Source organism: Chanodichthys erythropterus, chromosome 12 (assembly GCF_024489055.1).
Source record: "Chanodichthys erythropterus isolate Z2021 chromosome 12, ASM2448905v1, whole genome shotgun sequence".
Taxonomy (NCBI): domain Eukaryota; kingdom Metazoa; phylum Chordata; class Actinopteri; order Cypriniformes; family Xenocyprididae; genus Chanodichthys; species Chanodichthys erythropterus.
This window is the reverse complement of record NC_090232.1, coordinates 3,162,492-3,179,353: the sequence shown is the minus strand read 5'-3', so window position 1 is coordinate 3,179,353 and position 16,862 is coordinate 3,162,492. Positions and strand designations below refer to the sequence as shown.

At 33.9% G+C, this 16,862-nt stretch overlaps 3 protein-coding genes across 5 annotated transcripts; all 3 read right to left on the bottom strand.

The window, feature by feature from the left end:
- On the bottom strand, positions 1 to 5,457 carry LOC137032949 (T-cell surface antigen CD2-like). 2 transcript variants are annotated; one of them, XM_067404993.1, is made up of 5 exons: positions 5,321 to 5,457; positions 4,112 to 4,408; positions 3,756 to 4,004; positions 2,647 to 2,793; positions 1 to 1,730 (listed from the first exon to the last, which is right to left on the bottom strand). In XM_067404993.1, exons 1-5 carry the CDS (start codon positions 5,376 to 5,378, stop codon positions 1,627 to 1,629), a joined length of 855 nt encoding a protein of 284 aa, XP_067261094.1. In that variant the 5' UTR covers positions 5,379 to 5,457; the 3' UTR covers positions 1 to 1,626. The 2 variants fall into 2 exon arrangements, with proteins under 2 accessions (XP_067261094.1, XP_067261095.1); XM_067404994.1 differs by having other exon boundaries at positions 2,647 to 2,675.
- LOC137032948 (T-cell surface antigen CD2-like) lies at positions 5,322 to 12,044 on the bottom strand. Of its 2 annotated transcripts, XM_067404991.1 has the most exons (6): positions 11,846 to 12,044; positions 10,610 to 10,906; positions 10,254 to 10,502; positions 9,422 to 9,562; positions 5,942 to 9,052; positions 5,322 to 5,424 (listed from the first exon to the last, which is right to left on the bottom strand). In XM_067404991.1, the coding sequence occupies exons 1-5, from the start codon at positions 11,898 to 11,900 to the stop codon at positions 8,904 to 8,906; spliced, it is 891 nt and encodes a 296-aa protein (XP_067261092.1). In that variant the 5' UTR covers positions 11,901 to 12,044; the 3' UTR covers positions 5,322 to 5,424; positions 5,942 to 8,903. The 2 variants fall into 2 exon arrangements, with proteins under 2 accessions (XP_067261092.1, XP_067261093.1); XM_067404992.1 differs by lacking the exons at positions 5,322 to 5,424; positions 9,422 to 9,562 and having other exon boundaries at positions 8,901 to 9,052.
- Positions 12,045 to 12,677: 633 nt separating this feature from the next.
- On the bottom strand, positions 12,678 to 16,862 carry LOC137032863 (uncharacterized). The gene is made up of 4 exons (XM_067404843.1): positions 16,610 to 16,862; positions 14,577 to 14,873; positions 14,004 to 14,123; positions 12,678 to 13,751 (listed from the first exon to the last, which is right to left on the bottom strand). Exons 1-4 carry the CDS (start codon positions 16,656 to 16,658, stop codon positions 13,510 to 13,512), a joined length of 708 nt encoding a protein of 235 aa, XP_067260944.1. The 5' UTR covers positions 16,659 to 16,862; the 3' UTR covers positions 12,678 to 13,509.

Sequence of the window (16,862 nt, the reverse complement as noted above, 5' to 3'; positions counted from 1 at the left end):
CTTACCTAGTCTGATGATTCTGCTGTGCACAGATCCAGACGTTCTGCCCTTGTCTAATGGCTTGAACATGGGCTGGCATATGCAAATATTGGGGGCGTACATATTAATGATCCCGACGTAACAGTTGGTGTTATGTTGAGATTCGCCTGTTCTTCGGAGGTCTTTTAAACAAATGAGATTTATATAAGGAGGAGGAAACAATGGTGTTTGAGACTCACTGTATGTCATTTCCATGTACTGAACTCTTGTTATTCAACTATGCCAAGGTAAATTTAGTTTTTGATTCCAGGGCACCTTTAAGATCGACAGTTTAAGACATTCAATTTTAGAAGCACATAATACAAGAAACTTTCTTTAATAAATCTAGAAGAGACTTTATTTATTCTAACACAAACTAATCTAACACACACACACACACATTCATTCAAATGCGTTGCAGTAAGAAAGGAAATGAGAGAGAAAGAGTTTTAAGAGAGAGAGTGATATGATGAACAGATTTCCTAGCAAAATATGCACTTCAAAGACCTGAACGAACCATGAATCATTAATTTAAATGCACCAGTTCAATTTTAATCTGGAGATACTTGCTCGTGTTGACTTTAAATGTGAATTTCCCTCGTCAGCATGCAGAGAAGGGTTTTCCAAATCGATGATTTGTCTTTTCAGGTCCAGATGGTAGTTAGGTAAAACCCAATCACGAAAGATGAAAGGAAGTCTCTTTGTCGCTGGAGTTAAAGTTGAAGCGGCAAAAGTCGTTGGTTGAACTTTGTGGAAAAAATGAGAACACAAGACTTTCAGCAGAAAGAAATTTAAGTAAAAGAAAAGAAAAGTGAGTGAAAGTTGGATGGCTTGAATGAACTGCTTGTCTGTTCCTCTTCCTCGTTCTGCTTACTCTGTCACCGCTGACCGTTTTTTTCTTCTAGTTCTCTTGTCTCTAGTTTTTCTTGTCTTGACTGACTAGTTCACGATCTTGCGATATGACTATTTAAACTACAGTAAGTTGTTTGTCACACCTCTGAAAGGAGTTTGGGCCAATCAGATATCGTCCTGTTTCAAAAGGGCTTTTCTCTGCCCCCAAATCTACATAGGTGTTACTTCCCATCTCTGCTTTAGCATAGAGTGCCATTTAACCATAATTTCTATTAAATGGAATATGATACCGTTTAAACAGATTTCATTCAAGTCACAAATAGAAAAATTTCAGAAGGATAATTAAATTCCTTCTAAATAAGGCATACTTTCAGTCAGTCATTCAAGAGTTATCACATTTACATGAATTGTGGGTGTTCTAAAGCAAAACTGGTTACAGGTAGAATTTGTGGACACATGATGTAAAATGTATGCAGTTAAAAAATTTTAATAAGTATATTTAAAATTGTTTGGAACAATTTTGATGCAGTTTAGAACGGTCTTCGTTGTTTTTCTGTTAAGTTACTGTAGGTCCCTTAGAGAAACGAAAAGGTCTGCATTGTCTCTGTACATTTGATCTGGTGATCAAAGACTCTTTATCTTCTTGGTGACCATTTGGTGTTACTTGGTGAGTCTGTCACTTCTGCCAGAAAGCATGGGGGTTATAAAAGTAATTAAGCAAGGATTTTCCTGTAGATGGCTGGAGCTGGAAGCATTTCAATCATCTGAATGATTCATTTGTCTGGTTCGTCCACAGTTCCTACACCGTTCTGTATCGGTGTGACCTGGAGTAAGATCTGCTAGCCTGAACTCTTCCTCATCTGAAAGATATTCAATACACAATGTTAAAAAAAATTGCATATTTTCCGTTGTGCATGATCTAGACTGTATTAGACTATATCTATTAAGTGAAGTCTTGGACTGATATGGATTTTTTAGAGAGCAGGGTGAACAATAGCTGATATCAATATTTATTTACATAATATTTATTGAATAATACAGCAGATATAGCAACTTCTTGATTGTGTAATCCTGTTGTAGTATTTTATCACAATTAAAGGAATGGTTGAAAACATGAAACCAAGTAAATACTGCAACCAACAGAGTGCTTAATAATCTATCAGCAATAGTCATTTTCTCAAATTAACACCAAGTAACACTAATTCTACATATAGAAAACAGTGAATATTACATATTTATTGATCAGCTACTCAATTTTGAAAGTGTGGATTCTTAAAAAAAAACTGTTTTTAGTGCCAATTGTTCTGTTAAATGTCTCAGAAAAGAGATAAAGATGTTTGTATACAGGATATTAAGTGGAGCTCGGTTAGATCTGATTTCAGATCAGTCTGGTGCTGCCTAAACAAAGAGGTTTGACAAATGCATTATATAACAGGGGACTAAAAATTTACAAATATTAAGCATTTCAAAAAAAAATTAAGATTCAGTTGATTTTAGTCAACGTGTTGAATCTAATACATATGAGAATACAAGAAACTGTGGTAAAAGGCTTCACATTCCTGTTTTAAACTGGTTAGTTATAACAAATAACCAGTTGAGAAGGTACATTTATGGGAACGTTCAGAACTTTATAATTTTATTTAAATAATTATTTAAGATTTGGCATTGATGATTGTCAAGCTCAACAAGAACAACAGCAGCATCTTCAGTTTGATCTCTTGTTGAAAATACAAATGCTCAATGATTAATTTAAGAGGTGATGAAGACGTTGCTGACCTTGTTGGTGGTTTTCGCGTCGCTGACGTCTGCAACACACATAGATGATGAGAAAACATATTAGCAGCAGCAGAAGGACTTGTCCGCCAGCTAGGATGCTCACCATGCTCCATAAATCCAAGCTAAAAGGTTTATCAAGACCTGGGCCTGGAACAGATGTCATGAAATCAATAACAGACAAGTGGATCATCAAAAAACATCTGTTTTAAGTTGTTTAATATCCTTACAAACTGCATCATACATCACCACATAATTCTCAGACTTCCATTTGTGTAATTTCATAGTTTTGAAGTTGAACAAAGAACACTTTAAAAATATTGTTGTTTTAATTTTAAAAAGTAGGTGTCTGTGCTGCCTTAAAAAAGTTATATTCAACTTGAAATGTAAAAATGTATTAAGCGAAAACTTGGATATTTGAGTTATCTCAACAAGTTCAATCTAGGGAAGTTATTCTAATGATAAATTTTAAGTTGTGATCGCTAATCGCAATCATTTTTTAACAGTGAATAAATAAGTGTGTCCAAACTTTTGACTTATCTTCAGTTAGTACACAGTTTAATATAATTTTCTGGAGTCAATGTGCACTTGATAAATATGGTTCTTTTCTGTCATAGTTTCATGATTGTACATCAGCAGCAAAAACAGGAAACAGCCAGCCCAAAAACCAGAGCACTTTATGAAACAAAAGTGAAATCATGAAAAGATCTACCGCTGGACATCTTAGGCTCGGTTTTACAGACAGGACTTAGGCTAAACCAGGATTAGGCCTTATTTCAATTAGGGTATTAAAGTTGCTTTTCTAAACATACCCTATAAAAAGAACATTACTGATGTGCATCTTTAGACAAAACAATGACACTGACTAATTTTAAGACATGTCAGTGCAAGTTGCTTCCAGTTCAAACAGTTCAAACATGCATTTTAGTCTGGGACTAGCTTAAGCCTTGTCTGTGAAACTGGGGGAAAGTGTTGTACATCAATATTTAAGTTGGTTTAAAACCCTGAAAGGTCTAGATTTGTCTTAGAGACAACATAAGATCATTTTTAACAAAGATATAGACTGAATAATTAATTATAACACAAAAAGCATGTGAAATAAATGAACTTACATGATACTGTAACACTCTCACTTTTTTCTTCGCTGACAGGATTGCGTGTCTCGCATGAGTACGGTTTATTCTCCTGTACTTGAGTAGATGACAAGAACACTTGAGGCTTTATTTCATTCTGGATGAGTTTTCCATCTTCATACCAGGATACAGTCAGACTCGGATCTTTACTGTTTTCCACGTCACAGGAGAGAGCAGCATTCCCATCAGCGGTGCAGTTGATCATCACTGTAGGTTTAGGGACCGTTTCTGTAACACAAACATTGTGGTTATTTCCTAAAACTGTAACTAGAAATATACAATCTTATTTTGTTATTATTATTGTGTTGGAAGGGTAAAAATATTTGTCATCTTACCATATACTTTAATTTCTGCTTTTCCTTGACCAATCTCTGTACCATCAGTATTAAATGCTCTGTATTCATATGTGCCCGTGTCCTTCAGACTAACAATTTGAAATCTTAATGATCCATCTTCTTCCTTAGATACACCTTCAGCTTTGGTTTTTATTCTCCCATCTCTCCAGTGAAGAATGTTGCCGTTTCTGTCATGGGTCCATTTTATCTCATAAGGTTTCTCATTGGTTTTTGTTCTCAGCTTAATGATGCAGGACGTTCCCACTAGTAGATCTTTTCCACATGTCTCTGTTGAGACTATAATAAATAAAATTATGTTATTTAATAAAACTCAACAGGGTTCAGATGCTCATATGTGGTTTACCATGAGGAATAAGCATAAACAGGAATCATTCTCAGGATTTCAGGTTTCTTTTAAAAGTCCATTTCAGTTCAGACACTAACCTTTTGACCAACAGAGCTTAAAATTGTGTAAAATTACAACATATATGCCCTGACCTGACATTTACTTATCTATAAAGAAAACTGTTCTGAGTTCAAATCTGCCTTCATTTTATACTGACTTCTTCATGTTAGTGTGTTTCTCTTGTGTTCCTCTGTTTATCCAACAGATAATACAAAAATAATATCATGCTGGAACTAATAATTTAAGACACTTTAAACTATGTTTGAAACCAACAAATGAGTGCTTGCTAAAATGAGAATTTTAACACAAACCCTTAAAGTTACTGAAATACCCACAACCTCTCCATGAGACAAATATAAAAATAAAGGTTCCTAAAGAGAGTTTCAGCATCAATTAAAAAAAACAAAAAAACATTTTGGGTCCCTAAAGAACCTTTCAGTCAAAAGTTCTTAAAAGAACAATGTCTTTCTTATTTTGAAGAACATTTTAACAATCTAAAGAACCCTTTTCCACTAATTAACTTTCTCAGGAATGGAAAGATTCCATGAATGTTAAATGTTCTTCACAGAACCATAAATGCCAAAAGTGCCAAAATGAATTTAGATTTTTCTACAATAAGTTCAGACTAAAACATGATTTATGGTGATTATAATATTGAGTTGATATAAAATGACGCAGTATGCATGAGAACAAATGTTAATGTGGATTACTATTCTTAATATGATGGGATTTTTAATCACATCCTAACTTTTGATTTCAACTTTAGTCTATTAACATTTCTATAGAAAATGAAGTCAACCTACCAGAAAGTGCAGCGAAGCCACAGAGGAACATCAATATCAGATTGTATTGGAAGATCATTGTTCTTCTGAACACAGCAAATGTTCCAGAACCTTTTTACAATCAACTGGAGGAAACAGAAAAAAGTCCTGTTTGCGATCAGAGTTGGAGGTTATGCAGACACAATCACGAACTGAAGATGTCTGTTGTGCAGACGGAGGCAGAAATTAACACAGAGCTACACACACACACACACACACACAAAAAAGGATGTGATGCCAAAAAAAGAGGATGTGATGCTACTGTTTACAGGGATGGAAGGATATCATCTAATGTGCTGCATGAGGAAGAATGCAGAATGCATCTGATGTTTTGAGATGTTGGCCAGCTATTTTTATCTTGATTCTGCAGACTAGAAAGCTGCCAAGCAACGATTAAAAAAAAAAAAAAAAAAGTTTTATATAATGTATAGACAGATAAAAAGGCTGAATGAAAGTTTGTTCTAGATGTTTTTCATATTATCTCACACTGGATCCAGGACAGTGGTTCTCAACTGGTGGATCACGACCCCAAAATGGTTTGCATGTCTACCAGAGACCTGTGGCTTAAATACATACAATGCTGCCATCTTGTGAGCAACTTACCTTTTGAAATGCCTTAAAATGATAAAGGATATATGTATATGTGCCCGTGTCCTTCAGACTAACACTTTGAAATCTTAATGATCCATCTTCTTCCTTAGATACACCTTCAGCTGCTTTCACTTTGATTCTCCCATCTCTCCAGCGAAGAATGACGCCATTTCTGTCATAGGTCCATTTTATCTCAGAAGGTTTCTCATTGTTTTTTGTTCTCAGCTTCATGATGCAGGACGTTCCCAGTAGTAGATATTTTCCACATGTCTCTGTTGAGACTAAATAAAATTATGTTAGTATTTATAAATCTCAACACAGTTCAACTGCTCATATTTGGTTCACTCAAAAAGTCGATTTAGGTACTAAACTTAGACAAAACGGTAACACTTTATAACAAGGTTCTTTAGTTAATATTCAATTGAATTCACATTTATTAGTATAGCACTTTTCACAATACATATCGTTTCAAAGCAGCTTTACAGAGAATGCATGTCAACATTACAATTTAGAGAATGCAGTTAGCAAATAATGTAATTTAGGCAATTAATTTACAAACACTTGGCAGTTTAACTGAAGGTAGAAGCAATGAGCTCCTGGAAAAATTACATAACAATAATTAGGATATAGAATATTAGTTAACTACATTAGTTAACATGAACTAATAATGAAATGCACTTATACAGCACTTAATCTTTGTTAATGTTAATTTCAGCACTTACTATTAAAATCTTGTTAACATTAGTTAATGCACTGTGAACTAACATGAACAATGAACTATTGCATTTTCATTAACTAACGTTAACAAAGATTAGTAAATACTGTAGCAAATGTATTGCTCATGGTTTGTTCATGTTAGTTAATACATTTATCTAATGAACATTATTGTAAAGTGTTACAGACTCAAACTCTTATAGTCACTGAAATACCCACTTTGTGACGACCTGTCAGTGAGACAGCTATACAAATTAAGGGTCTAAAAGAAAGTTTTAGCAGCGACAAATCTTAAAAGAACCATTTCTTTCTTATTTAAAAATCATTTTAATAATTTAAGGAAACTTTTTCCAATAAAATAACTTTCTGTGGAATGGAAAGATTCCATGGATGTTTAAATGTTCTTCATGGAACCATAAATATCTTCTATTAAAGGTGGATTTGAACTCTTATTGCAGCAGTTTGCAAGTAAACGTCACTAGATTAGAGATTTAAATATGACGTAGAGCTGGACAATATGACGTAATAAATAATGTTGATATAAATGATCACCTGATTTACACCTACCTGTATTGTATTTACAGTAACGTTATATAAAGCATTCACTGGCAAATTTCTTTACGTTTTTCCCTGGCGTCGAAATCAGGCACATCTAATGGCAGGATGGAAACACGATTGACTGCATGTCAGTATCCATGGATCACTGGGTTATTGGTAAGTTGTAAGGAACACTATGGAGTCCAATCTTTAGTTTAATCGTTTGTTTTACTCGCGTTTTCGCAGTTTCCCTCTTAAATCCAGTAATGACAGGCTCTTTCGCCTCAGTCCGGCTGAGGGGGCGTGTTCCGGCGGGAAAGTGACATCACTCTCTATTCAGGTCAATGCAAAATAATATTGCAGAATTAATGGAGTTATTAATACGTGTATCATGTAATTTTTTTAATTATTTAATAAAAGAGAAAAGCAAGTTAATTAATGCGATCTGGTTGACTGCAAATGTCGTTTTTTTTTTGCAGCGTTGAGTATTGTAGCCAATCAGTCATTTTTTAATTAAAAAAATAATTTAAACAGTTTTCATACTCTGTGAGTTTGCGCTGTACTGACTGAAAGCTTCAGAGATTATAAAGGAAAATCTTTTTACTCTTCTGTGTAATTTCATTCGCAATTTGAAGTTTTCGTTTCGTTCACACGTCTTCACCAAAAGTGACAGAAATGACAATTTTTTTTTTAACTTATATAATAGTAATTTGTTCATCTCTAAAAATCAATTCAGAAGCAAAACATGTGAAAAATGTTTTTTAAATGTGTAGATATAAAAAGGCTGAATGAAGGTTTGTTAGATGTTTTTCATATTATCTCACACTGGATCCAGGACGGTGGTTCTCAACTGGTGGATCACGACACAGAAATGGTTTGCCGGTCTGTACCAGAGACCTGTGGCTTAAATACACAAATGAGTGACAATTTAAATGTCATAGAACGCTACCACCTTGTGAGCAACTTACCTTTTGAAATGCCTGAAATCATCTAATGCCTTTAGATGAGGTGTTTTCAGGGACCCGCTAATATACAATTAGTAATGAGCAACATTAACAAACATTATTATCATACATCCTTTGCCAAGTCCTGGATTCATTGCACCATTATATTGAATGACAGAGAGATTTGCATGTCTTTAATGGTGGTTTTAAATCAATTAACTGAAGATTGTAAGGTTATTTATTTTGACCATACATTTTTAAAAAGCTAAAATACAATAAAATAAAAAATCAAGTTTTTAATGTTGTTTATATGTCTATGTGGTGTTTTTAATATGCTTTAAGAAATGTGCAAATTCAACAGTCAACACCATTGCTGAGAATTTGCTCCTTAAAACTGCAGTGAAATAAAGACAGTCTCAAAAAAACATGGTTTAAAATTGCCCCTGTTATCAACATGATGTGTATTTCATTATCATTTGCATCTTCTTTTTATCACTTAATTAGAAGCAGCATGATTACTAAACTGTGTCATCTGTTATAGACATTTAGAAGTTTATTTTAAAATGCAAATTATTGAAACTCAAAATAAAGCTCTGTAAACACTCACATTTTGTAAACATGAGGGAGAGTACATGACAGAATTCTCATTTTTAGGAAACTATTTCTCTCTTACCATCAAAATATGGCTTTTAGTCAGTGAAAATCATAGTCCCATATCATTCAGTGAACATTCAAGCGTCTCATTCTATTGGTCAATGTGGCTCTTGATTTCTCTTAGTTCAGGTTTTGGTACTCAGGTAAGGTATGGGAGTCGGATATTCCTCATCCTCGTCTTGATGCAGTGGTGGGGGTTGAGCATGGATCTGGGTTTTGGTGTTTGTGTCGGTGTGATCTGGGGTAAGATCTGCTAGCCCAAACTCTTCATGATCTAGAAGATATCAAAGACAAGATGTTCATAAAATTGCTTCTTTTTTTTCAGATGTGTGTGATCTAGACTGTAAAGTTAATCTGTTATGAAGTCTTGGACTGATATGGATTTTTTAGAGAGCAGGGTGAACAATGGCAGAGATTTATTTACATAATATTTACTAAATGATATTGATGATAGTAATGTGTAATCCTGTTGTAGAATTTCTTTAGAAATAAAGACATGAAGCCAAGTGAACACTGCAACCAACAGAGTGCTCAATCTATCAGCAATAGTCATTTTCTCAAATAAACACCAAGTAATGCTGATTTTACTTCTCTTGTTGAAAATACAAATGCTCAGGGATTAATTTAAGAGGACGTCGCTGACCTTGTTGGTGCTTTTTGCAGCAGGCACAGATGATACATATTAGCAGAACACATATTAGCAGCAGCAGAAGGGCTGATCCGCCGGATAGGATGCCCACCATGATCCAGATATCAAAGTCAAAGAGTTTACGAACACCTGGGCCTTCACATAATAACAGACAAGTGGAATATTAAAAAAAGCTGTTTAAAATCTTGCAAACTGCATCAACTTTGTTTTGGTCACCACAATCTCAGACTTCCATTTGTGTCATTTCATAGTTTTGATGACTTTGATGTTGAATAAAGAACACTGAAAAAAAATTATTGTTTCAATTTTTAAAAGTTAAGTTAAATTTAACTTGAAATGACAAACGGTATTAAGTGACAACTTTTGAGTTCAATCTAGGTAAGTTATTTACATTTTAAGTTGTGATAGCTAACTGAAATCATTTTTTCAACAGTGAATAAACAAGTGTGTTCAACCTTTTGACTTCTCTTCGGTTAGTACACAGTTTAATATTATTTTGTGCACTTTAAAAAATACGGTTCTTTTACTGTCATAGTTTCATGTTTGTACATCAGCAGCAAAAACAGGAAACAGCCAGACCGAAAACCAGAGCACATACTTTATGAAACAAAACTGAAATTGTGAAAAGTGCCTGAGATGGACATATTAATGTTTTACTCCAATATTTAAGTTCAGGTCTGCTCAAAATGCCGAAAGCTCTAGATTTAGATGTTTTTATATGTTTCCTTATAGCATTTTTAACAAACATAAAAGACTGAATAATTAATTATAACACAAAATCAGTATATATTTAAGAATGAAAAGCATGTGGAATAAAATAACTTACATGATACTGTAACATTCTCACTTTTCTCTCTGCTGACAGGATTGTGTGTCTCGCATGAGTACGGTTTATTCTCCTGTACTTGAGTAGATGACAAGAACACTTGAGGATTTATTTCATTCTGGATGAGTTTTCCATCTTCATACCAGGATATATTCAGACTCGGATCTTTACTGTTTTCCACGTCACATGAGAGAGCAGCATTCCCATCAGCGGTGCAGTTGAGCTTCACTGTAGGTTTAGGGACCTTTTCTGTAACACAAACATTGTGGCTATTTCCTAAAACTGTAACCAGAAATATACAATCTTATTTTGTTATTATTATTGTGTTGGAAGTGTAGAAATATTTATCATCTTACCATATACTTTAATTTCTGCTTCTCCTTTACCAATCTCTGTACCATCAGTATTAAATGCAGTGTATGTATATGTGCCCGTGTCCTTCAGAGTAACACTTTGAAATCTTAATGATCCATCTTCTTCCTTAGATACACCTTCAGCTTTCACTTTGATTCTCCCATCTCTCCAGCGAATAATGTCGCCGTTTCTGTCATGGGTCCATTTTATCTCATAAGGTTTCTCATTGTTTTTTGTTCTCAGCTTCATGATGCAGGACGTTCCCACTAGTAGATCTTTTCCACATGTCTCTGTTGAGACTACAATAAATAAAATTATATTAGTATTTAATAAATCTCAACACAGTTCAACTGCTCGTGTGGTTCACTGTGAAGAAAAGGCGTAAAAACAGAGAATGAATAATTCTCAGTGTGTGTTACTTTTTAGAAGTTGATTTAGAAACTTAAACAAAACTATTGGACACAGTTCAATATTCTGTTCCCACTATAACAATAGCAGTTCATTTAACACACACTGACTCCTATAACAACAACAGGATCTGTCGTCACAGACGGTAAAATTTATGCTTGATAAAATAATAATTTTGACTCAAAACCTTATAGTCACTGAAATACCCAGTTTGTGACAAACTCTCTGTGAGACAAATATAAAAATAAATGTTCTAAAAGAGAGTTTTAGCAGCGACAAAAAACATTTTGGGTCCTCAAACAAAATAACGTGGAATGGAAAGATTCAGTGGATGTTAAATGTTCTTCACAGAACCATAAACGCCAATAAACAATCTTTCATTTAAGAGTGTAACACTGATCTCCTCTATAATTTGACTACATAATATTATACTTTCTGTGAGTGTCTTCTATAAAAGTAGACATGAACAAACATTCAATGCAGCAGTTTACATGTAAAAGTCACTAGATTTGCATTTTAAAGTATTCAGAAATCATCGTAGAAGTGCATTTGTTCTAGTGGCCACTATATACACGATCTGACACTTAAAAATGGCCTTCACTAGTGTTTCTTTGATGGTGACAAAAGTGACTTTAGATTAAGTTTAGAGACAAAACATTTTTACAGATTTATGGTGATTTATAATATTGAGTTGATATAAAATGACGCAGTATGCATGAGAACAAATGTTAATGTGGATTACTATTCTTAATATCTTTTAATCACATCATAACTTTTGATCTCAGCTTCAGTCTACAAACATTTCTATGAAAAATGAAGTCACAACCTACCAGAGAGTGCAGTGAAGCCACAGAAGATCAATAACAGACTGAACTGGAAGATCATTGTTCTTCTGAACACAGCAAATGTTCCAGAACCTTCTCACAGTCAACAATCAACAGAAAAAAAGTCAAAAAGTTTGCAATCAGAGAGTTGGAGGTTATAAAAACACAATCTGAAGATATCAGTTGTGCAGACGGAGGCAGAAATGACACGACTGATAAAAAAAAAAGAAGAAAACAAAGGATGTGACGCCACCGTTCACGGGGGTGGAAGGATGTCATCTAATGTGCTGCATCCTGAAGCAGGTGTTTCTGTTTCATGCATCTGATGTTTTGAGATGTTGGCCAACTATTTTTATCTTGCCCTTTTGGACTACATAGAAAGGCTGAAAGAAAGGTTATTCTAGATGTTTTTATCATTTTAAACTGGATCTAGGATACTGGTTCTCAACTGGTGGATCACGACCCAAAAAAGGTTCCTGTCAGGATCCTGCCCTGTCTGTTTTATCCTTGTTTAATGTTTTTTTGTCTGTCTTGTGCTTGAACACATGGCTGTGCCTCTGTTTGTGTTTGCCATTTCCTACAAATATATCACACGTCATTAAAAAAGTGACAAAAATAGATTTTTATGTTATAATAATGATTTGATAATCTCTCAAGATAAATTGCAAAACATGTGAAAAAAATGCAACTTAAATGCCTTAAAATGATAATGAAATGATACATGTGCATTAAGACAAGTGATCTGCATCAAGTCTGTTTTAGATGAGATGTTTTCAGGGACCCGCTAATATACAATTACTAATGAGCAACATTAACAAACATTATTATCATACATCCTTTGCCAAGTCCTGGATTCATTGAATGACAGAGATATTTGATGGTTTTAAATTGGTTATTTATTTTGAACCAATAATTTTTAAGAACTAAAATACAACCAAATGTTGAAAATCAAGTTTTTAATGTTGTTTATATGTCTATGTGGTGTTTTTAAGACAAACCATGTGCAAATTCATCAGTCAACAACACCATTGCTGAGTATTTTCTTCTTAAAACCAAAGACAGTCTCAAAAAACGTGGTTTGAAATCGCCTGTTTTTTTTTGTACATCATTTGCAACTGTTTTTATCGCTCAATTAGAAGCACCACAATTACTAAATTGTGTGGTCTGTTATAAGGACTACTGAACAGAAGTTTATTTTAAAATGCAAAGTATTGAAAATCAAAATAAAGCTCTGTACAGTTTTACAAGATAAGTGTGTCCCATCGGGTAATGAAAGCTTCTACTTGTGGTTTTCACACCCACATGAACACAAATACAGGAAATGCATCATGGAAATAAGTGTGGCTCATAATAAACATTATGGATATGACGTGAACATGCTTAGAAAATGATTAAATTATGGAGTTTCGTTTGAAATCCAATCCAACAACTCTAACTGTTTTAATCTAAATAAAGAGAAAAAAAATAATAATGATTTAAGGCAAAACATGGTTTGGAAGAATACATTTTGTTAATATCGAACATTTTACATTGCAAATCATGACAAATTGACGTCAGAAGTCATAAAATGGTTGTATGAAATCATTCTAGGAAAGTCCCATATACTATCATTCAGTGAACATTCACGCATCTCATTCTATTATTGAGTACGGCTCTTGATTTCTCTTGGTTCAGTGCGGTTTGGTCCTCGGGAGAGGTATGGGAGTCGGATTTTTCTCATCCTTGTCTTGAGGTGGCAGTGGGGGTCGGGCACGGATCTGGGGTTTGGGTTGAGGCGGTGTTTGAGGAGATGGGCTGCAGGGCATGGGGTCTTCTTGCATGGTGGGGGATACTGGTTTCTCCCTAGTGGTTTGTATGGATCTGTTTGTATCGGTGTGACCTGGGGTATATGCTAGCCTGAACTCTTTCTTATCTGAAAGATATCAAAGACAAGATGTTCAAAAAAATTATTTTTTCAGATGTGTGTGATCTAGACTGTAAAGTTATGTTTAAAGTCTTGGACTGATATGGATTTTTTTTAGAGAGCAGGGTGAACAATATTTAAATATTTAGTAAAATAATATAGATGGTAGTATAAACTGAAGCAGTAGCTTCAACTTGATCTCTTGTTAAAAAATATAAATGCTCAATGATTAATTTAAGAGGTGATGAAGACGTCTCTGACCTTGTTGGAGTTTTTTGCGTCGCTGGTGTCTGCGACACACACAGATGACGAGAACACATATTAGCAGCAGCAGAAGGGCTCCTCCGCCGGCTAGGATGGCAAAGTAGGTGTTTGTGCTGCCTTAAAAATTAACATGAAATGTAAAATCATATTAAGTGAAAACTTGGATATTTGAATTATCTCAACAAGTTCAATCTAGGGAAGTTATTCTAATGATAAATTTTAAGTTGTAATCACTAACTGCAATCATTTTAACATTAAATAAATAAGTGTGTCCAAACTTTTCACTTATCTTCAGTTAGCACACAGTTTAATACCATTTTGCAGAGTCAATGTGCACATGAAAAACACAGTTTTTTTTTTTACTGTAAAGTTTCATGATTGTACATCAGAAGCAAAAACAGTAAAGAGCCAGACCAAAAGTGCCAGAGCTGGACATCTTAATTTTTTACATCAGTATTTAAGTTGATTAAACCCATCCAAAAGTCTAGGTTATTTAATACTGTAACTAGAAATATACAATCTTATGTTATTATTATTGTGTTGGAAGTGTAGAAATATTTGTCATCTTACCATATACTTTAATTTCCACTTTATCTTTAGCAATCTCTGTGCCATCAGAACTAGTAACAGTGTATGTATATGTGCCCGTGTGCTTCGGACTAACACTTTGAAATCGTAATGATCCATCTTCTTCCATTGTTAAACCTGGAGTGTTTGACTTTGTCTTCCCCCTTTTTCTCTCAATTACGGTGTCACTGGAGGAATGGGTCCATTTTATTTCATTAGATTTGTCCTTGTATTTTTCTGGTAGCTTCATGATGCAGGATGTTCCCACTTGTTGATCTTTTCCACATGTCTCTGTTGAGACTATAATAAATAAAATTATATTAGTATTAAAACTCAACAGGGTTCAGATGCTCATATTCTTCCTTATTTTGAAGAACATTTTAACAACCTAAAGAACCTTTTTCCACAAAAAGAACTTTTTGTGGAATGGAAAGATTCCATGGATGTTAAATGTTCTTCACAGAACCATAAATGCCAATAAAGAACCTTTAATTTAAGAGTGTAACACTGATCTCCTCTATAATTTGACTGTATATCTAAATATTCAACTTTCTTAGTGTCTTCTATCAAAGGTAGACAAGAACAAACACTCAATGCAGCAGTTTACATGTAAAAGTCACTAGATTTGCATTTAAAAGTGTTCAAAAATTATAAGTATATTTGTTCAAGTGTTCATTTGTTGCTTTAACCCTCTATGGTACACAATATGAATGAAATGGTACACATATATATCAATGAAATTGGACACTTTAACAATATCAATAAACATTTTCATACATTTTTCATAAAATTGTACCACAATGGAAAAATGTAAACATTTGGCATTTTCAAAAAAAAAAAGAAATATATTTATTGAAAACATCAATTTCTTTAACTAGACACTTGAACAAACACATTTATCCAGTTTTTAATGTATTAAAAGTTTCATATTTAATAAAAAGTAACATTTTATATCCAGCTGTTGCCCTCAGGCAACATTGTACCATAGTGGAACACAAGTATTACCAAACCATCATATTATTATGTTATTATATCATCATCAAGTTATCATTATCATCTTCTTTCACCCTCACTCTCTCTGATTTTATCTTCCTCATCACAGTATAACTCCTCATCCTCACCCTCATCAACTGACAGTGTTACCTGTGTTTTATACCTTTTTGAAGTGCTATAGATCATAATATATGCAGATATAGCATGTGAATTACTATTCTTATAAATGCATTACAATATCATGTGAAAATGCAAGTATATTTAGATAATTCTCTCTCTTTTCCTTACAATCATAATACATTTGTATTCAGACTGATTATACCTGTATGGCCTTATGCACTTTCATTATGGTACAATGTTGCCTTGAGGCAACACACAGTTTTTTTATATTTTCTCTAAAAAATTTGATGATATATAATGTAACGTTCTTGAAAATACTTCTTTACTTGCCAGTGAAGGTGACACATATGTTTTGTGGGTGATTAAATGGATACAAACAAGTGAAAACAGCACTTTTCATTGAAGAAAATATGGTGTCATGTGACATGTGCACATGTGCTGAAACAGGACACAACATGGACACCTGTTGGTCATGCTTTGGTCTTTTTTACGCTTTTATTGATTAGTATTTGAGCTATTCTGTCCGAGATACATTTGATAAATCAATTGGTGGCTTATTTTATTAAAAACAAACTAAAATAGACCATTTTGCCTGGAGGCAACGCCGTACCATAAAGGGTTAAGGACAGGTTTTACCTGATCTTACACTTTAAAAAGGCCTTCAGTTTCGGGCAGAAGTGAATTTAGAAGTTTCTACATTAGGTTACCTGACAAAACAAGATTTATGGTGCATTTATAATATTGAGTTGATATAAAATAACGCAGTATGCATGAAAACAAATTTTAATATGGATTACTGTTCTTCATATCTTTTAATCACATCGTATTGTACTTTTGATCACAACTACAAAAAAAAAAAAAAAAATGCTTTTCCACTTCAGTCTGTTAACATAGGCTATCTATAGAAAATGAAGTCAACCTACCAGCGAAGCCACAGAGGAACATCAGTAACAGACTGCACTGGAAGATCATTGCTCTTCTGAACACAGCAAATGTTCAAAAACCTTTTCACAATCAACTGGAGGAAGCAGAAAAAAGTCCTGTTTGCGACCAGAGAGTTGGAGGATATGCAGACACAATCATGAACTGAAGAATTTGTGTGAATATTGTGATGTTTTCGTGGAAGAAAACTTAAAACTATGTTACGTTCGTCACGTAATGCTGTTATACTTTCGT